General features: G+C 34.5%; 2 protein-coding genes across 3 annotated transcripts; both read right to left on the bottom strand.

Moving 5' to 3' along the window:
- Nucleotides 1-1166: 1166 nt before the first annotated feature.
- LOC121989118 (ubiquinol-cytochrome-c reductase complex assembly factor 1-like) lies at nt 1167-11609 on the bottom strand. 2 transcript variants are annotated; one of them, XM_042542976.1, is made up of 9 exons: nt 11242-11609; nt 10197-10410; nt 9245-9346; nt 2939-3105; nt 2285-2409; nt 1841-1904; nt 1659-1707; nt 1514-1587; nt 1167-1430 (listed from the first exon to the last, which is right to left on the bottom strand). In XM_042542976.1, exons 1-8 carry the CDS (start codon nt 11437-11439, stop codon nt 1529-1531), a joined length of 978 nt encoding a protein of 325 aa, XP_042398910.1. In that variant the 5' UTR covers nt 11440-11609; the 3' UTR covers nt 1167-1430; nt 1514-1528. The 2 variants fall into 2 exon arrangements, with proteins under 2 accessions (XP_042398910.1, XP_042398919.1); XM_042542985.1 differs by lacking the exon at nt 9245-9346 and having other exon boundaries at nt 11242-11608.
- Nucleotides 11610-13252: 1643 nt separating this feature from the next.
- LOC121989126 (palmitoyl-protein thioesterase 1-like) lies at nt 13253-18942 on the bottom strand. Its single transcript, XM_042542995.1, has 12 exons — nt 18627-18942; nt 18466-18550; nt 17090-17141; nt 16978-16998; nt 16830-16883; nt 16186-16236; nt 15841-15903; nt 15412-15477; nt 15237-15275; nt 14765-14887; nt 14464-14556; nt 13253-13534 (listed from the first exon to the last, which is right to left on the bottom strand). Exons 1-12 carry the CDS (start codon nt 18754-18756, stop codon nt 13358-13360), a joined length of 954 nt encoding a protein of 317 aa, XP_042398929.1. The 5' UTR covers nt 18757-18942; the 3' UTR covers nt 13253-13357.
- Between the last annotated feature and the right edge of the window lie 585 nt (nt 18943-19527).

Raw genomic sequence — 19527 nt, 5'->3', positions numbered from 1 at the left:
TAACCTCTCCCATGTCTTGACCATTTGTATTAATGGCTATTAGCTTGTCACATGAGGTCCTGAGATTGAAACTCGGCATGACCGAGCATAATCTCTCTCATGTCTTGACCATTTATATTAATGACTAGTAGTCACCCGTGATTTACCTCGACCTAGGAACAGATTGATGGAGGCACTGGGAACAAACGAATCATCTTTTTACCACATGAATCTTAAAAATATCATTGTATTTTGAAAATGAATATTACGCGTGCTGATTTTTAAAAGGAAATACAATACCACAGTAGTAGTGTTGTTTTTTTTTTAATGCAATGTCACAATAATAACAAGTAAAATAGAAAACCAAATGATTTTTAAAAGGAAATACAATACCACAATAGTAGTGTTGTTTTTTTAATGCAATATCACAATAATAACAAGTAAAATAGAAAACCAAATGATTTTTAAAAGGAAATACAATACCACAGTAGTAGTGTTGTTTTTTTAATGCAATATCACAATAATAACAAGTAAAATAGAAAATCAAATGATTTTTAAAAGGAAATACAATACCACAGTAGTAGTGTTGTTTTTTTAATACAATATCACAATAATAACAAGTAAAATAGAAAATCAAATGAGATTAGAATTTTTTTGAATCAGAAGAAATCCTATTCATTCATTGGATGAACTGAACCCAACCTATTAAATAAGTAAAATCTAACCAATGAATAAATAAGGGAACTGATCCAATAAGGGAACTGATCCAAGGATCCAGAATCAGAAAATCCCTGCCCAAAACAAATACGTTCCTTATAAAATTTGAAAATTAGGTAACAGATAATAAAATACTAAGCTGCTTGGCGAATAGAAGAATTTGACAATCATGGAATAAAATGTTTTATTTTTTAGTTATATAGATAAATATTTTAAATTTAAAACTAATAATAATTTATTTTACCGAGCTACTTGGTGAAACAAATTAATAGGAAAAAAAGAGGCAAATATCAATGACATTAAATAAAATTTTATCTTTCTTTTATTGCAAGGAATCGAGTTTTTTTGTTAAATGACTTTAAAATTTTGCACTGGACCTCTCATCATCCCAGTTCCATCTTCAAATGTTTCTATCGAAGTAAACACTGGACGAAATTTATAGCCATTTTTTTTTATCCACACACTTCTCATCCATCAATTTCTTCCAGCAAAGTAAATAGAACAGAACAGAAACAGAAGCTAGCCAGCTAAATGACATAGAAGAGTAAACATAAATAACCAAAATTTAACTGAAGCAGCAAGACATTTTATATTTTTTTGAGTGGAAAAAAAATTGTACGGGAGTATTTCCTCCTCAAAGTTGACCTTCAAATTTATCCAATCCAGAGATCCTGCCTGCCTTATTAATTTGTTATCCAAGAACAGAATTTGTAGTAAAACCACAACCTCTCCTCCTGATCTCAATGAAAAATCACAACTTTAACTGAAAAAATCAAGATTTTTTTTTTTTTATCTCTGATGAGGAGAAGCTGTTTACCTTTCTGCGATCTTCTTAATGCTTGTTCTCTAATGAAGAGAAGGTGAAGTTACCAGAGAAAATAGCTTCCTTGTCTGTTAAGTATGAAATTAGGAATTGCATGTTACCTAATAATGTATTGTGGGGTGACAAAAGAAACCCATACCTGTCATGGAAAGACAGGTAGACTCCCTGCGAACGTATCTAGCCATGGCCTGACATTATTTCAAGGAAAACATATCAAGGTTCGATCGAGTAGGAAAATTACGTATGGGAAGCAGACTGGTGTCCGTGCCCTAAATCATATTAATCGCATACAATGATGAAGTGTTTCTAAGATAGGCATGCCTGGGCAACAGCAGTCGCATCAACATCATTGGTTATCTCTGATCCATCCTCCGAGAAGATGTTCCTGAAACAGGGATGGCATCTTAGCTTCATCCCAAACTGCTGTACTTATATGTAGTGATGATGCTCGCAATGAGATTAGCATTTAAATTTTTTTATTAAAGGTGCAGTCAGATTAAACTAATTCACTTTATTGAGAATCTCTCCAATCTCCTTCAAATCTCTCTAATCTCCTTCATAGTCGTAATTTCAATATGTTCATGCATAATATAATCAATCATATGCTACTAGATCTACAACTGAGTTAAGTGTACTCCATACATCTACGTTAGGATGCAATTACAAAGGCTTATTCTAGCAAAGCACCGACTAAACTAGGCATGCTTCTATAGGTAACTGCCCTCACAATGTGAAGATTTAGAAACGACATGGTTAAACATGTACCTCCATATTACTTTTGCTAGATCATCATGTTTAGCATCACGAGCCAAAGCAGCATCATATGCAACAATATTGCCATAGAATATCTTCTCTAAATCTTTCATCCACGTTGTCAACAACAAGTTAACCTGCAATAAGGCAGAAATATGAAATAAACTACAGGGAACAGTGCTAAGTAGTATCCAGTAGCATAATTGCAATGGCATAGAGTTGGCAGTAAGCACTTGACATATTGTTGAAAAAATTATCATCAAGAACAAGATACGGCTAGATTAAGAATGGTAACTGTTTTGACCAGTAATATCATGTGCAAATGAGTTGAATTTTTTAAGAGATAAAAGGCAAAGCTAGTGTAGATGCAGAAATAAGTACAGGGAAGGAACCATGGGATAGTCAGATTATTTCCTTATTACCAATTGGCTTTTAATTGAAGTATTTTATTTAAGTCCGCATAAAAGGATGTCGAAATTTCTTTTAAACTTACACTCATTGAATTTTATTGTAAAAATGTCATTTTCAAGACATTGTACAACAATCAGCAACATAAACTTAGAATTAGTTTGAAATTTGTCATTTTCCAATGCGAAAATAACATGTCTAAAAGATGTAAAGTTGGCACAAATGAAATCCTGGTGTATCTCAGAAGAAAATACTAACCCCAGCCTTGGACACTCTCAACTCCACGTCATGGTTGTAAATCTCATACAAGTATTGCCCAAAATCAACTCCCTCTTTTCCCTCTTCCTTTGAACGACGCAAGAAGAGCCACATATGAAGTACAAGCAATGAAAATGTAGTTTTAAAGGTCTTCTCCAGGTTAAATACTGCAAGTATCAAGATAATCCATCTATCAGGTCAATAAAAAAAAAGAAGATAGTTTCAAACATTGTCTTGGGGGCTAGAACTTCTAATTGTGAGAAATTGAAATTTACCTATTGATCTAAGAAAAACTATGAGGTCAAGTATCAAAACAAAAATACAAGGATGGAAATTCATTAAAAGTAAACTGAATAGTTGGTTGTTAGAGTTATGTGGATTTGGATGATATCTACTCTCAGGTAATTTGACTTCAGGATAAGGTATAACATCATCATTTTCATCCACATCAAGTCATATTTCTATCAAGTCTCAACTATTTAGTATCAACTATATGAATCAATGCAAAGCTATACCCTGTGATATCAAATCTATTAAATCATCCTTTATTACAATCTCTCAAAAAACAACACGTGCAGATACAATACAATTTAACAATGTTACAAGTTTCTAAAATCTAGTTTTAGAATAGCTACGATAGTTACAAGAAGACCCACTTAATTTGATAATCACACAACATAATGTTGGCACAGCAGGGCGGCAAACAAATACCTTTTCCGTTCTTTCAACTCTAATTAAAAGCAACTGTAATAATAAATAAAAATAACAACTTAAAAGAAGAGGTACAAGATTTACTTGGTTACAACATAAGTAGTTGTTAATCCAAGACCAATGAGAGTACTAAAAGAAAATCTCCTTCGTTGAAGGCGAAGAAGCCTCTTACACTCGTTGAAAGCTTAGAAAGTTGCTAGGAAATTAAGACAACGGTTGATTGATTATTTCCTATGTGCAGGGGTCTTTTAATAGCCCTGGAAAAAGTTATCCGTGGCTGGAAGACGCCTCCAACAGGCTGAAAGGCGCCTTCAACAAGACGCCAAAGGGTAAAGCTTTATCCTTTGGCAACAGGCCAACGGCTAAACTCAGCTTGGTCGAAGGCGCCTTCCATAGGGCTGGAAGGCGCCTTCGTACTATTAATCAAAGGCGCCTTCCAGCCATGGAACACGCTTTCCACAGTGAAGGTGCGGAGGCGCGCGGAGGCGCCTTCAACGGGAGTTGAAGGCGCCTCCAGCAGCATTTCCAGCCTTCCTTTTGCTCTTCTGCTGCTCCAATCGCCTGGGTGATCGCGGCCATCCGGGATATAGCTCACCTGAACCCATTTCTCAGTCTTCTCCTCGAGCAGGCTTCCTCTCCGACTTCTCGTCCCTCGGAACGTCGCGCACATCCTTCTCGTCCACCGGTGTACTCTTCCGCAGCACCTCGTCCCTCGGATGCACCGAGCCCGTCGGCTCCCTTTCCATGTCATTCTTCTCGCTAGCTGTGTCTTCTGCTCGACTTCTTGTGTTTCTAAGCTCCTGCACACTTAGACACAAGGTTCAAATACAACCGGACCTAACTTTAATTTAGTTGATTACATCAAAACGACCACGGAGTTCCAACAATCTCCCCCTTTTTGATGTGCATCAATCCAAGTTCAAGTTAGGAAAAAAAAACAAACAAATTGCAATAACATAAGTTTTGTAAAGAGATTGTAAAATTAGGTGACGTTTGATTCTCTCCTAGGAATCGGAATGAGAATGAGTATCATAGTATTGTGGAATGGGAATGGGTATGAACTTAGGTATCATTTTTAAAAATAATGTTTGGTTAGTTGAATATTTTCAATTGGAATGAACCTAAATTTCCTTTTTTACCCTTAGAGGAAAATAAGAGAAAAAATTAGATATAAGAGAAAGTTGAATGTGAGAGAAACATATGATGAGAGAGAATGTGTGATGGGAAAAAATTAAGAGAGGGAAAATGTGATGAGAGAAAATAAGGAGAGAGCGTGATAGGAGAGATTGAGAAGAGAAAAGTATGTTGAGAGAGAAAGTGTACTGAGAGAGAAAGAGTGAGGAGAAAAAATGAAGAGAGAGAGTGTGGTGAGAGAAAATGAGAGATTGAGAAGAGAAAATATGATGAGAAAATGTGATAAGAGAGAAAGTGTGATGGGAAAAATGAAGAGAGAGAAAATATGATGAGAGAAAATGAGGAGAGAGTGTGTGATGGAAGAGAATGAAGAGAGAGAAAGTGTGATGAGAGAAAATATGGAGAGAGAGTATGATAAGAGAGATTGAGGAGAGAGAAAGTATGATGAGAGAGAAAGTTTGATGAAAAATGAGGAGAGAAAATAATGTGAGAGAGTATGTGATGAGAGAGAATATAGAGAGAAAATGATAGAGAATGTGTGATGAGAGAGAAAGTGTGATGATAGAATGAGGAGAGAGAAAGTATGATGAGAGAGAACAAGGAGAGAGAGTGAAATGAAAGAAAATTGAACAAATAAACTAAGGGTATTTTTGTCCAAAACTTAATTCTCATTCTCATTCTATCAAAACCCAACGGAGGGGGTGGGTTTCATCCATATCCAAGTTTTTGGAATTCATTCCAAAATCTTGATTCCATTCCCATCAACCAAATACAAGGTTTGGGAATGGATCAATTCCCTCATTCCTAAACTTCTAAACTAAATGCCACCTTAAGTTAAGCATTAACATGCATTAAGTTGCAAAATGCGATTTTAAAAAAGTTAAAAAAAAGCGTCCCTTACTCCCCCCTAAACCCCTAAACTTGTACCTATTCCTCCCCTTTGATCACATAAAAAAAATAAGAAAATGGAGGGTAGTTAAGAAATTTCAAACAGAAACAAAAATTTCCATAAAGACATACGTTGATTAAAAAAACTTTAACTTGTTAAAAGATTATAACAGTTATCAGTTAGTCAACTAAATATTTATTTCAATAATTGGTTTCCAGGCTGTGGCAAGGCATTAGACCTTCTTGATTATTGGAGCAACAATCACTTTCTAGACAAAGCCTCTTAAAGAAATTAAACATTTAATTTCCTTTCTGAATGCCCAAAAATTAATTCAATTCAAATATGTTTTTAGAACCCAATATAGGTTCCTTCCTACTAGGTTAACTAAAAATTTGGGGAGTACATAACTTCTGAGAATTTTTCTAAGTTGTCCCTGGTGTTTTCTAATGTATCAGTTTAGTCTACCATACTTTCTATATTTTGGTTTGCTCAAACTCAAACATACATGGTTATTTTTCAATTTCTCTTTTTAATTTATCATTTTCTAATTTTAAATTATCATACATTTCTAAGGGACACCACCTGCCACATGCTCACTCAGGATGCTGTGATTTACCTCCCTCGTGATGGCCTTGGGTCGGGTGCGGCGGGGGCGCTGGGGGCGAGCGATTTCGCCTTTTGCCACATGATTTAGCTAATTATCTTTTTAAATTAATGCTTTCTTTTTCTAATTTGTACATATTTTTAGAAAGCATTTTGATAAAATTAAAAGACTGCTCGGGAGATAGTGCATGTATCTCACTTACCTTGTGATTTGATGCTCCCCCTTCATCGCAGCTTTCTTCTGATGATCCTCCCCCTTCATCGATGCTTATCTTAGAGCTGCTTTCATCTTCTTCTCGGTGGTCAGCTAGTAAGGCTAGTCCAGAGAAGGCCTCGATCTCAGACTCAGAGGATGATGATTCATCCCATGTAGCCTTCAAGTTCTTGTGTTTTGGTCTATTGCCCTTGTCTTTCTTTTTTAGTTTAGGGCATTCATCCTTGATGTGCCCTTCTTCATTGCAGTTGTAGCATCGGACCTTCCTTTTGTTTCGATAATCCTTTTTCGTCTGTGATTTAAACTTATTAGATCGAATAAACTTATTAAATTTCCTTACCATTAAAGTCATTTCGTCTTCATCAATTGACTCTTTAGAGTCTGGATCATCCGTTCTTGCCTTTAGGGCAATGTTCTGACTCGATCCTTTTCTTTGTCCTACACATCGAGATTCGTGTAATTCGAAAGTGGAGAAAAATTTTCTAAAGTACTCATCTCGAGATCTTTGGAGATATAGTAGGAGTCTACTATAGATATCCATTCCAGTGTTCTCGGGAATGCATTTAAAACATATCTTAGCGTGTCCCGATTGGTTACCGTTTCTCCGAGGTTCGTTAAGTCAGTAATTAGCTCCTTAATTCTTCCGTGTAGTTGAGCAACCGATTCACCTTCTTCCATTCAGAGATTGCTTATTTGGTTATGGAGTAGGTCTCGTTTTGTGAGTTTTGCTTCGGACGTACCTTCGTGTAGTTCCAGGAAAAGTTCCTTTGCTGATTCGTGAATTCGGCTCGTCCATTTGCCACGAAATATGCTTACTCCTTTTTGGTCCATTGATACTCCTCTTTCTCTTTCGGTGCTACAAATTTATATTTCAATATTAACAATAATTCAAAATTGGTTTTAAAAAAATACCTCTATGCGTTTCTTCCAAGACGCAAATTCTCCCTCAAATTTTGGTGGGCAAATTATCAGTTCGACAATCGTTTCGGTGCTTCAGTCGGCGGTTAGTCCTTCTGAGGCGGTTGGACTCTAATACCACTTGTTGGCACAGCGGGGCCGACAAGAGGGGGGGGGGGGGTAAATTGTTTGTCGAAATAAAACAACCATCTTTCCCGTTCTTTCAACTCTAATTAAAAGCAACTATAATAATAAATAAAAATAACAACTTAAAAGGCGAGGCATAAGATTTACTTGGTTACAACGTAGGTGATTGTTAATCCAAGACCAATAAGAGCACTAAAAGAAAATCTCCTTCGTTGAAGGTGGAGAAGCCTCTTACACTCGTTGAAAGCTTAGAAAGTTGCTAGGAAATTAAAACAAGAGTTGATTGATTATTTCCTAGGTCTAGGGGTCTTTTTATAGCCCCTGGGAAAAGTTATCCGTGGCTGGAAGGCGTCTCCAATAGGCTGGAAGGCGCCTCCAGCGAGGCGCCAAAGGATAAAGCTTTATTCTTTGGCAAGGCTAAACTCAGCTTGGTTGAAGGCGCCTTCCATAGGGCTGGAAGGCGTCTTCGTACTGTTCATCGAAAGCGCCTTCCAGCCATGGAACGCGCCTTCCACAATGAAGGTGTGGAGGTGCCTCGGAGGCGCATTCAACTCCCTTTGAAGGCGCCTCCAACAGTATTTCCAGCCTTCTTTTTGCTCTTCTGCTGCTCCGATCGCCTGGGTGATCGTGGCCATTCGGGATAGAGCTCACCTAAACTCATTTCTCGGTCTTCTCCTCGAGTAGGCTTTCGCTCCGGCTTCTCGTCCCTCGGAACGTCATGCACGTCCTTCTCGTCCACTGGTGTACTCTTCCCCAGCACTTCGTCCTCGGATGCACTAAGCCTGTTGGCTCCCTTTCTGTGCCATCATTCTCGCTAGCTGCGTCTTCTGCTCGATTTCTTGTGTTCCTAAGCTCCTGCACACTTAAACACAAGGTTCAAACGCAATAGGACCTAACTTTAACTTGGTTAATCACATCAAAACTACTACAGGGTTCTAACACATAAGTGTCAATAAAAATATTTGAAAGCCGGTTACACTAGTGTTTGGGTGATTTTAATTGTTGCATCATAGACAACTCATAACAATGGTTTCAATGGCAATATTTGGTGATATATTGTGAATTATTTAGTTTTCTGAATTACTACAAGGCAATTAATTTTGAATTTTCTATGGCAATTCTACATTCAAAAAAAATTTGAAAACATGATATACAGTATCCATATAGGAAGTGTCTACTTGCTATACTTATTCAGATTTTTCATAAGAAATTTGTACATGTTTAAAAAGTTCATAATATTCAAGTTTCAGGACTTGTTGTGCATTAGCATTCCCTTTCAAATTCTGAAGTTATTTTTTCCAATTTGTAATATAATAAAAAAAAAGGGTACACGAAGCTCCTGATAATGCGGGGTTCTAGGGAAGGATTGGACCACATTGTATACAACCTTACCCTGCATTACAATAGATTGTTTCCACAACTCGAACCTGTGACCATAAGGTCACATTGGATCCAATTTGTAATATAATATGTGATGAAAATTATATTTGAACAGTAACGACTTGAGATATTAATGACTTAAATGTTAACTTATATGTTTTTGTATCTTTGACTGATGTGTTATTAGGGAATAATATCTAGTTTATTCCCAAAAATAGCAAGTCAAGCATAACTGCTAAACAAACTTGGTCAAGATAAACAAATCTAAAGTTGATCAAATATATGAAATGTTAAAAAAAAAATTGATTAACCAGGCTGGGTAACGTCGAACCTGGGGTGAACGGCCCGGCCCCACAGAAGTTTCCCACCGGCCACCAGGGTAAATCGGGAAGCGCTTGCAGTGAGCAGCCCAGGAGCCCAGGAGCCCAGCATCCTTTTAGTTTTTTTAAATATATAAAATGTAAGCAACCACATTGGATGATTCTTAACATAATTATCATCATATTACCATCAAGCCATGTTTGTCCCACCTATTTGAGGATGGCTACATGAATATTATCCGTCCATTGAGCACTATCAATTAATCTTTTTATAACATTTACCTCATGTTTTCTTCGATCTTCTACTAAATCTTACATTTTTCACTCTAGTTGAGCGTCTTGCAATATGTCAATGCCACGCCAACCTCTCTTATGTTATCATCTATTGTTTATATCTAATTGCTCATGAAAATGATATTTTTAATTTAATATTGCTCATGACAATAGTATTTTTAAAGTATGATGATTATACAAGTCATATAATTTTCTTTTTATACTAAGGAATACACGATGAATACATAAGAAGAAATAATTCCTCACCATTTAAACCACTCAACACTTTTAAAATAGTAAAGCTAAAGAATCATGATTGCAAGTTCATTAGTGCAGTGATATGTGTATCTTAAACTTCACGTTCAAAATGGACACATTCAAATACTCAAAATATTTTATTTGTTTGCCTAACCACAAGTTAAGAATAGAACAAAATGGGTTACATTGTCATCCCTTCCATTGGTAAAGGAGTCAAAACTTCAGAATAAAGAATTCCAAATAAGCTAAACTAATGACTCATTACTAGGGTGGATGAGTAACAGGAAACATGGGCAGGGATAACAAATCATGCAGATATTTCCTCTCCCTTCCTATTCCTTCAGCAAAGTAATCAAGCCTTAAAAATAAAAGATCAGTATGGAAAATTGAAGATGGAATGCAAAGCAATATTAAAAATTTAGAGAGGCCTACCATCATATATAGCAGGCTTGTTGACCTGGGAAGTAATGCGATGATAAACAGCATTAGCTCCTCTAATTGATTTGCTTTGTTTACTATAGAATAACAACAACTTCAGCAGTATACGCTTGATCCCCTCGGACTGAGGCTCTTCTATTCTGAGAGGAGAGTTGGGCGGCAAAGCCAAAGAACAGGGCTTAGACCAAAACATAGCACTTAGCCTAACCTGTCAAATTATGTTGACAGTTCAGTGTACTTAAAACAAGAAACTCGAGTACAGAAGCTCAACTCTCAGGAAAGACACCGACTGAAAATCTCCAGTCCAAATCCATGATTTAAAAGAAAACTTGAGATGAAAATTGATACAGTAAGGAGAGTCTCAATATTTACATTAATGTCAAACTGGGAAAATTAGCATAAAGGTATAGTGTCCTCCCAGGATAACTTCCTTGTGGTATAGCCTAAATTATCAGCCAAGAGAAGCAGGTCGATGAAATAGTGTTGATAAATGATAACTAAAGCTGGCATGTCTCCAGTGATTATGATGAACAGCGTACAAAGATGTTGCAATACTACAAGAAAAAAATTCAACTAGTCCTCTTCTGTTTACAGTAAAAAGATGAGTAAATTAGTCCATACAGATTATATATAAAGAAAAAAAGTCAGTTGTTATTATAAACGTCAACACTTATGGAATTCCATTGCCAGCTAAAAATGATTAACAACCTAAGTTAGATGCACAACTCCATACTTAAAGCCAAGGATAGATGTTACTTAAGATTGAAAAGGGGGACAAACTGAGCATACACTGCTCTTTTTTACTATTTTAACGACATCATTGATATTCCAAACGCCCATATCTTAACACCATCTTCAGCACATAGAACACAAACTACTCAAAAGTGTTCATTTTAGGGTAAAAGGACGCTATCAGGATCTGCTTGCCGCCTGGTGAATGGGTGCTCCACCTCCTAAATTTCTACTACTTTAGTAGCTCCGTAAACAAACAAGAAACTAAGAAAAATAAGAGATCAAGATATTGTCCTCGCTTCGTCACCTCCGGTTTCTTCGAGGAGCTCTTTGAAGTTGAAGAAGCGGGTGGAACCGATGGAACGGCCACAGCGGCGGCGGTAGGGGTAGCAATAACCTTGGAGTAGCTCTGAGCGAAGAGGAAAGCATCTCGCGCAGCCCCTACCCTGCGCGTCATTGCGACGGCGGTCAGTTGGGATGCTGCCCTACCCAATCTCACTAGCATCCTCGCCGAGATCTACCAGAAAAGACCAACGTTGATCAGGCGAGAGAGAGATTCGATCGGCCAGTTGGGGCGGCGGCGGCGGCGGCGGCGGCCGGAGAAGGATGAAGGATGGTTCACAAGGATGAAGACGGACGCGGCGTATAAAAGATCCACATGATGGTTAATTTGGAGCAAACGTTTAGCCTAACATTTTTAAAATTATTAAACAAGGGCTTAAAAAAAACAATGAAAAAAAGAAAACAGGTATCAGATAGATCGAATCTAATTAGATCGGATTAAATTTTTTTTAACCTAATCTAAATTTGATCTGAACTTAATTCAACTTGAACCCTAAATCCAAATAATTTAAAATTTTGATTCAAAATGATTTTCTTTTTACTATTTTTTCTATAATTTTTATTTTTATCTCAATATTTTATCATTATTATATTAATCTTAATATTAATATAAAAAATATCTTAATTTTTAAAATAAAATTTAATTTAATTAAAAAAATCTACAAAATCCTATATTTGGATCAACTTATATCAACTTAGGTCAATCCAAACCCGACCATTACACCATAATTCCGAGACAACAAATGCTTTTTTTTATTTAATATTAAATATTTAATTCTTCGAACTGACTAATTTTGAATGACTAACCTAATCTTATAAATTTTTTTTTATCAATTATTACGATGAATCAAGGAATACTACCATATCCTCATCCAGACGGTCATTGAGAAATATTCGTAAGTACACTTCTTTTACAATATGCTGCTGTAGTTAAAATTCCGTTGGATATTGCCCTGAACAACCAGGACCTCTCTTTTGATTATTATCAAAATAACATTTCACCACTTTTATCCATTAAAATTATGCATTTTTTCCATTTAATTTTTTTTATCTTAACTTTAATAAATAAGTGTGAAGGTTTATTTTACAAACTATTGACTATAGGTAGCTTTAGAAAGATTTTTGTCCTAAACTGATAAAAATGAGTAGTTTCATTTCAATTACCCTTCTCTTAATTTGGAAATTTAAATTATAAATTACAATTATTTCTTTAATTAAATATCTAATATTTTTTTAATAGTGGTTGCTAGATTTATATGAGGAATTAAAATATATTTTAATTTTAAATTATTAAAAAAATAAAAATGATACATTTTAAAAGTATGGACAAGTGAAATCATTTTCTAAAGCAATATTAAAGCCTTCTAACATGTTTTGCATGGACAGAGTTATTTGTAAACATTAATTGTATAATCTGAAAGATTATGAGGAATTCTAAAGCCACAGTGATTTTTTTTTTTTTTTTCCAATTTTCAATGTTTATAAGATTTGTTAAAGAATTTTAAAATTGACGTTTTATCTTTGTACACGAGATATTTTTTTTAAAAAAAAATCACTTGTGACCCACAAATTCAAAATGTTTATTATATTTCTAGTCACAAACTTATTACAACTCATACTAAAACTACCAACTGAAAAAATATATATGATTTTTAAAATTTTAGTCGCAAGCTAATTTACAATACACATTTTATGATAGTAAATGCTAAGTTTTTAAGGTGTAAATTTATTTATAAATCAACATACTCCCTCAATTTTTTTTCCAAAAAAAAACTATTTTGAAAGTCACTTTAATCTAAAAAAAAATCATAATCTCTCAAATTTTGATTGCAAGCTAATTTGCAAATCAACTTATGACTATTTTACACTAGCACAGTCTAGCTTCCAAGGCACAAGTTGATTGTAAAATTAGCATATATACATTCAAGATATTTAATATTTGTAGGATCATAAACTTATATTCCAAAGCTAGAAACTTAAAAAAGTTCATTGCAACTTAAATTAGAGTTGCAAATTTTTTAGAAATAAGGTTACAAACAATTTGCTCCAACATCCCCATGTCTGCGCGAAGAGAACTATAATCATAGAAGAGCTTGGCGGATAGGCTCCTCTAGTTTCTCCTCCAAGTATGGTACAATATGTTTCTTCATGTCATCATGAGAAATTTTAAGATGATTTCCCATCACACTGATATACTTGACTCGTCCAGCATCATCCAAAGTTTTCAAACCGATCCAATCTTCCTTATAGAGAGCGGTCTAGAAGTTAAAAGTTTCTCAGAATATGTATGCTTACGATATGGAAAAAGACCATAGACAAAGAATGCCTGTTTTTATATAAATTTGCATTTGTAGAAGAATTATTTACAATGATCTATATCTAAATTTTCAATGATAAAATGTTTACATTTCAATAAATTATGCTAAGACCACAAGTTCTTGACTATTTTAGATAATATAGTCAAAACTATTAATCATAGACAAAATCTTAATTGTGGCGAATCAAGATCCATTACAATCTATTCCAACTTAAATTAAGGTTTACAAAACTGCAAGTAAATAAGAAAAAGCAGCAAAGTATATGCCTATATAGCAATCATGGTATTCAGCATATCTATTAAATACCATCTGAGTTCATTCAAACATGGAAACTTAAAAATAAGCAGAATATTTATCCAGAAAATGAGGATAAGTCGACTTTAATTAAGAAGCAAGCCTAACATCTTGCTGAATATTCTAAGTGTTCATTCAATTATCAGTGATGGAAGTTATGATCCATTTTGCACCTATGGATAGCTTTGAAATCATATCAGGCATGATTTGCATTATTTTATGAGTTCGTCAAGTTATTATCTGGGAAGAAATCAAGCATTCAAGTGTCTCGATCTAGAGTATGTTTGTAGTATAATTACAATAAAAACCTAGTTTTGTTGAAATTTAGAGAACTATTAGAATGGCAATAAGTTGCACTGAATCAATATATAGGATTCTGTTGCAGAACAAATTTTTTATTTTTGCCTTGTAAATCAATCATTATTCTTGGATGAACTAAGTTACCAAAGTTATCACAGAAGTGAAAACCAATGAAGTAAGCTGTAGCAACTCATAGAAGATTTGCAACTATGGATCTCTTCCATATTATGCAAACATATAAGCGATGTCCAGAAACTTTAAAGCAGATATATAACCTGTTGGGGAGGCAAAATTGTATTGAAGGTGCCAACTGAGTAATATCCAAACCAAGATGTCTCTCGAGGAACCAAAACTGTGTCATTCTCAAACTGTCCAGCAAGTAATAAAAAATGTAAGATATTCTCACCTTGCACAAAGGGATACAATTCCAGATGAATACCAATGTCAAAAAGTAAAGAACTAAATTCATCTGTACTAAATAATATCCTAAATAAAGCTAGTCATTCAGAAATTTTTTATGTCTAAATGTAGACTAGCATTAGATGAAGATAACAGACAGAAGCTTTCAAAACTAACCTTGATAAGGACCAAATTTTGTAAGCTAGTGAATCTTGTCTTGTATGTAGAATTTCTTTCAGTAGAGTTCTCATTGTTAAGCTTTGGAAGAAACTTGCATTTTTCCATGTACTTGGGAATGTCCTAAAAAAGTTGTATAAGGATATGAAAACTCGAAACCTAATCAAATCATGGCATTAAATACTTTGTAAGATAAATACAACAAGAAAAATAAACTTGTGACTCCTAGAGTCCTAGTAAAGAAATATCTTAAGTAGGTTATCCATGAATTCAGTGGCGCTATAACATGAGCAAGGTTGTCAGTGAACTTATATATAATAACTTCAGAAGAATGCCCCCTTCCAGAAGCTCCACACATGTCATAGAAGTTGATGGCAGTTGCTCAATGCAATATTACTCAATTATATCAGATCCAAAAACGTCAACACTGATTGGACCTCTGAAGGTAATTGACCACAAAGAAGATACTCACAGTTGGAATCTTGATATAGCCGCTGGGAGCCAGGTGATCCTGCAATAAAACAATCTTGAATCACAGTCACCAAAAAAAAAGAAGAAAATTGGAAGTGTCTTTAAATATGAAGGGAAACTTCAATCCAAACTGCATTTCTTGCATACTATAACTGTAGTATGTCATGAAGACAAACCTGCACATAGTCAGAATAGATAGGTGATTTGATGAGGTTACCCAGAACGAGGCATATGGTTCCTGACTGCAGTAGAGCAATTTTGAGAGAAATCACGATTACAAAATTTCAGAAACCTTAAGCATGAAATAGTAACAGCATTTGACAATGACCATTGATGAACATATGTTTAATCCTTTAATCAGTACAGGAAAAGAAACCACAATTCCAATCTGCTTATCATTCTGAAGATGGAAGGAGAAGATATATGTAAAGCTAGTATAACCAAAGCAATTTTGTGATTCATCTACTAGTAAATAACTAGATGCAAATGGATAGTTTCAAAAAGATGGATGCCACAATCAATCTCACCGGGCAAAAAAAGAATCCAAAACTAATTGTTTATGGCTAGTGTTTGTGAGACATAACAGACTAATTCCAGAAACTTACACCACATAAGGGAACAGAGGCTTCACCAGCATGAGGCCCCGCGAGTGAGACAAAATTGTTAACCTGTTACATGAGCCTTTATGCATTAAGTGCCAAGAAAATAGTTGACGATAAATGGATCCTGAAAAGCATAAGAAATAATAAATAGTGAAAACTAATAAAACCTAAGGCGTGCAAGTTCAACACATGCTAAAAAATCTTTTGTTACAATAACTTGGGTTATCTTATTCTGGCGATACATTCTATTTTATTTCCAATCTGTACAATAAACATTACGTTCCATCATTTCCAGTTCTTCCAATCAGGTATTAAAGGACCAATAAACTAGAACGTATGATATCTTACTGGAGGTCCATCATCACAGAACTCAAGCACTGCTCGACCAATCAAGTTTCCCTGAAAGGAGTCAACAGAATGCTTTTTCAACACCTTCAAATAAAATATCTTAATTTCCAAATGGCAGATGCAAAACAAGCAAGGAAAAAACAAGAAAGTTAAGAAATCCATAATATAAAACACAATTACTGCTAAAAATTCCCAGGGTGTTTCTAGATGCTTACTTGGTTAGATTATCTAACTAGGGATTGAACAACATGGGGACTATTTCCTTATGTTGTTGTTGTCCATACCAGATTCTCCTGGAAGATTATGCAATAATCATACTAATTTCCAAAGGAAAAAATCTACTGACACAACAAGACAAGGAAAAGGGGAGGAAGAATAGGAGAAAGAGGAGAGGATGAGACGAGAAAAGAGAGGGTGACGACTCTGAGGAGATTTATAAACAGAATGATATTTTGACGGTTGGATTATGATGAACATATTAAATTTTCTCACATGATATATCTGTGCATATGAATGATGCAGATTTCAAAACCATAACATTGCAATACCAAAGATGATTTTTTTTCATAATTCAATTACATTTTAAGATAAATGTAGTGTCAGGTGATTGATACAATGAAAGCAACAGAAGAACAGTAAATCACCTGAGAAAGACCCACTATGTTATATCCATTGCTAAGTTCCTTCAACTCTTTCACCTGCAAACACAGGGACATAGTATAAGCAGTTTGAGTACTAAATTTGGTTTTGTGAGAAGCATGGTCATGAACTTCATCCATACACATTAATCACCTTCTCGCAAGCAATTTCTGCCTGTTACATGCAAAATGTGACGATCAGAACTAGAATGGATAACAAATGTCATTAGGAATTGGAGTCGTATTTTTTTAAAAAGAATATCAACCTGTTTGTAGAGTGGCATGAACCAAGAGTCCCAAAATCCATCTCCAATTTCTCTTTGGACCAAGGAAAAATGTCACAAAAAGTGATTACAGAAACAGGAAGATTTATATCAATGTAAAGATAAAATTGCTATATCATTTTCTTCTACTAGCATCTGCATGTTGGACTAGATAACTAAACTTTGTTAACACAATATATAAATATGGCACGGAATAAAATGATTAAAATCAACGGCAAGTATGTTGAACATTCCAACTATCCAAACTCCTCCCTCAAACATCAGATGTAAACTCAATTTCTAATAAAATTCCTCCAAAGGAGAAGAATGTTGAAGATCAATACCAACCCGTTAACGGATAAGAATAAAAATATAGATGGGAGTATTTTTTCTTATTCAATGGATAAAATTTAACAGATAGAAATTAGAATGTGTGTTTGAGAGTATTTCTCTCATTCAATAGATAGAATTTAATTGATAAGAATTAAAATGTATGGTTGAGAGTATTTCTCTCATTCAATGGATAGGGATAGAATTTCTTGGTAGATAGAATTTAGTTTTCTGATTATCTTGTATGGTGAGTACTATAAATACTCTCCCTGCATTCTTGTTTCATCATCCAACGAAAATAAAAGTATAGAGTCTTCAAGTTGAAAGTTGTTCTTCATTTTCCTTTTCTTTTCCTCTCTAAAATTGTGAGTGCTCCTCAAAAGTGTTGTAGTGTCTTTGAAGTGTGAATATAATACAAGTAATTTATTTACTTGTTTATAGTCCAATTTTTCCTCGACAAAGAAAGATACCAGTAACCAATGAGTGTTGAGTAAAATAGTATAATATTTGTTCATAAAGGAAAAGGAAAAGGAAATAAAACACCATTTGCCACATGCTAAATATTTGAACAGAATTAAAATGTTCATGGCACATTTTGATTGCTATCTTCAGGAAAGTATTGTCTATTCCATGAAAACTTTCCATTACATAATGCCAACGAGCGTATCTCAAGTTCCTTTTGCTTCCAACAGCAGGCTTTTTAATCATTAATCAAAGCTTTGATACTTCTGCAACTAGAGTTAGCATCTGTTATCCAAAAAAATATTCCTTGTCTGTTACAACTAAAGTTAATAAATTTCGCCATCCCTAGGTGAGACAACTGGAAACAGTTTAAGAGAACTGTGAAAAATAATATTCCTTTGTGGTACATGGTCATTCAAAAACCTTGCTAAAAAAGACATTCTAGATATATTTAATTTTGTCAAATTCATGTGGGAAATAAATTTTTATTGTTGTCACTACGAACCCAAATCGATAAATTGAAAAAAAAAAACTTGAATTATTTAAACTGCAAGAGTGAGCGAGCTAGACGGATGACTACAACGTACATGCAGTAGCCCTTGGAGCCAGACCAGTTGCTCAGAAGTTGAGGAAATTGTGAAACCTCTTTACTATCACACTGATCTGCGATTCCTGAGAAACATCGACAACACCTCGCAAAGTTTTTTTTTTTTAAAAAAGAAGTCGAGAGGAGAAAAAGCCACGATACCGTGGAAGACGACGAAAGGGATCGACGACGAACTGGGAGCTGAGATGGCGAGGAGGAGGACGACAAAAATCGACTTTAGCAAAGCTGATGCCATCACCGCACCCGTTTTCTGCAGGAATCTAGGGTTCATTCACCAGGCTGCGATTTCTAGCAGATTTTTTGTTCCTTTGATTGCTTCTTGGTGTTGATTTGCAATCGCAGCAGCACGCACAGGTCGTTGAGCGGTAGGGTCAATTATAAAACCGTCGATTTTGTCCGTTGATTGATTGGTGGATAAAGGCCGTCCCGCACACGCAAAGCTATGAGTTGGTTATCCAATAATAGATTCATAGAAATAAGTAACGAAGTCGATAGAAATACTTTCCTATGCGGTGATTTGGTCGAGTCACTCATTTATCTCTCTATCAATAACTGTAACTTGCAAGTTACGTAGGTGTCCAGATTTAGCGTGTGTATTAAAAATTATATTAATTTAAAAATAATTAAATACTTATATATATATATATATATATTTTATAAATTAGAGTCAACAATGAATACTAAATAAAAATAAATAAATTAATAATAGTAGAACTTATAATTATTCCTTATTTATTATAAATAAATATTAATAATTAAATACGAAAAAAATACATCTTTAGTTATTACCGATCTGTGAATTTTAATTAATTTTTAATTTATTTCCATGTTTACGTATGAGTTGTTAATAGTGAGTATTTTAATCTTGAATATTATTCAATTTTTTCCATTTATTGTAGATGAATCATTAATAAATGTTTGCTATTTTTTAAAAAATATTATTATTTTTACTTCATTAAGGATAAATCAGTCTGTTCTGTAATTAATTAATTTATTCATTTATTGACGTCACTTTGATTCCTTATTTGTAGCAAATCAAGTA

Source organism: Zingiber officinale, chromosome 1B, assembly GCF_018446385.1.
Source record: "Zingiber officinale cultivar Zhangliang chromosome 1B, Zo_v1.1, whole genome shotgun sequence".
In the NCBI taxonomy this organism is placed as follows: Eukaryota; Viridiplantae; Streptophyta; class Magnoliopsida; order Zingiberales; family Zingiberaceae; genus Zingiber; species Zingiber officinale.
The sequence above is the reverse complement of the archived record's forward strand: the minus strand, read 5'-3'. Positions and strand labels throughout refer to the sequence as shown.

Excerpts from the sequence above, each read along its gene's own strand:
- LOC121989118 (XM_042542976.1), bottom strand. The coding sequence starts at position 11,439 with ATGCTAGTGAGATTGGGTAGGGCAGCATCCCAACTGACCGCCGTCGCA. Across the intron at positions 10,411-11,241 it reads GCTCCTCGAAGAAACCGGAG|GTTAGGCTAAGTGCTATGTT; the intron begins GTGACGAAGCGA and ends ATAATTTGACAG. Across the intron at positions 3,106-9,244 it reads GGCCGGGCCGTTCACCCCAG|TATTTAACCTGGAGAAGACC; the intron begins GTTCGACGTTAC and ends TGATACTTGCAG.
- LOC121989126 (XM_042542995.1), bottom strand. The coding sequence starts at position 18,756 with ATGAACCCTAGATTCCTGCAGAAAACGGGTGCGGTGATGGCATCAGCT. Across the intron at positions 16,999-17,089 it reads TCATGCCACTCTACAAACAG|GCAGAAATTGCTTGCGAGAA; the intron begins GTTGATATTCTT and ends TGCATGTAACAG. Across the intron at positions 14,888-15,236 it reads GCTATATCAAGATTCCAACT|GACATTCCCAAGTACATGGA; the intron begins GTGAGTATCTTC and ends CAACTTTTTTAG.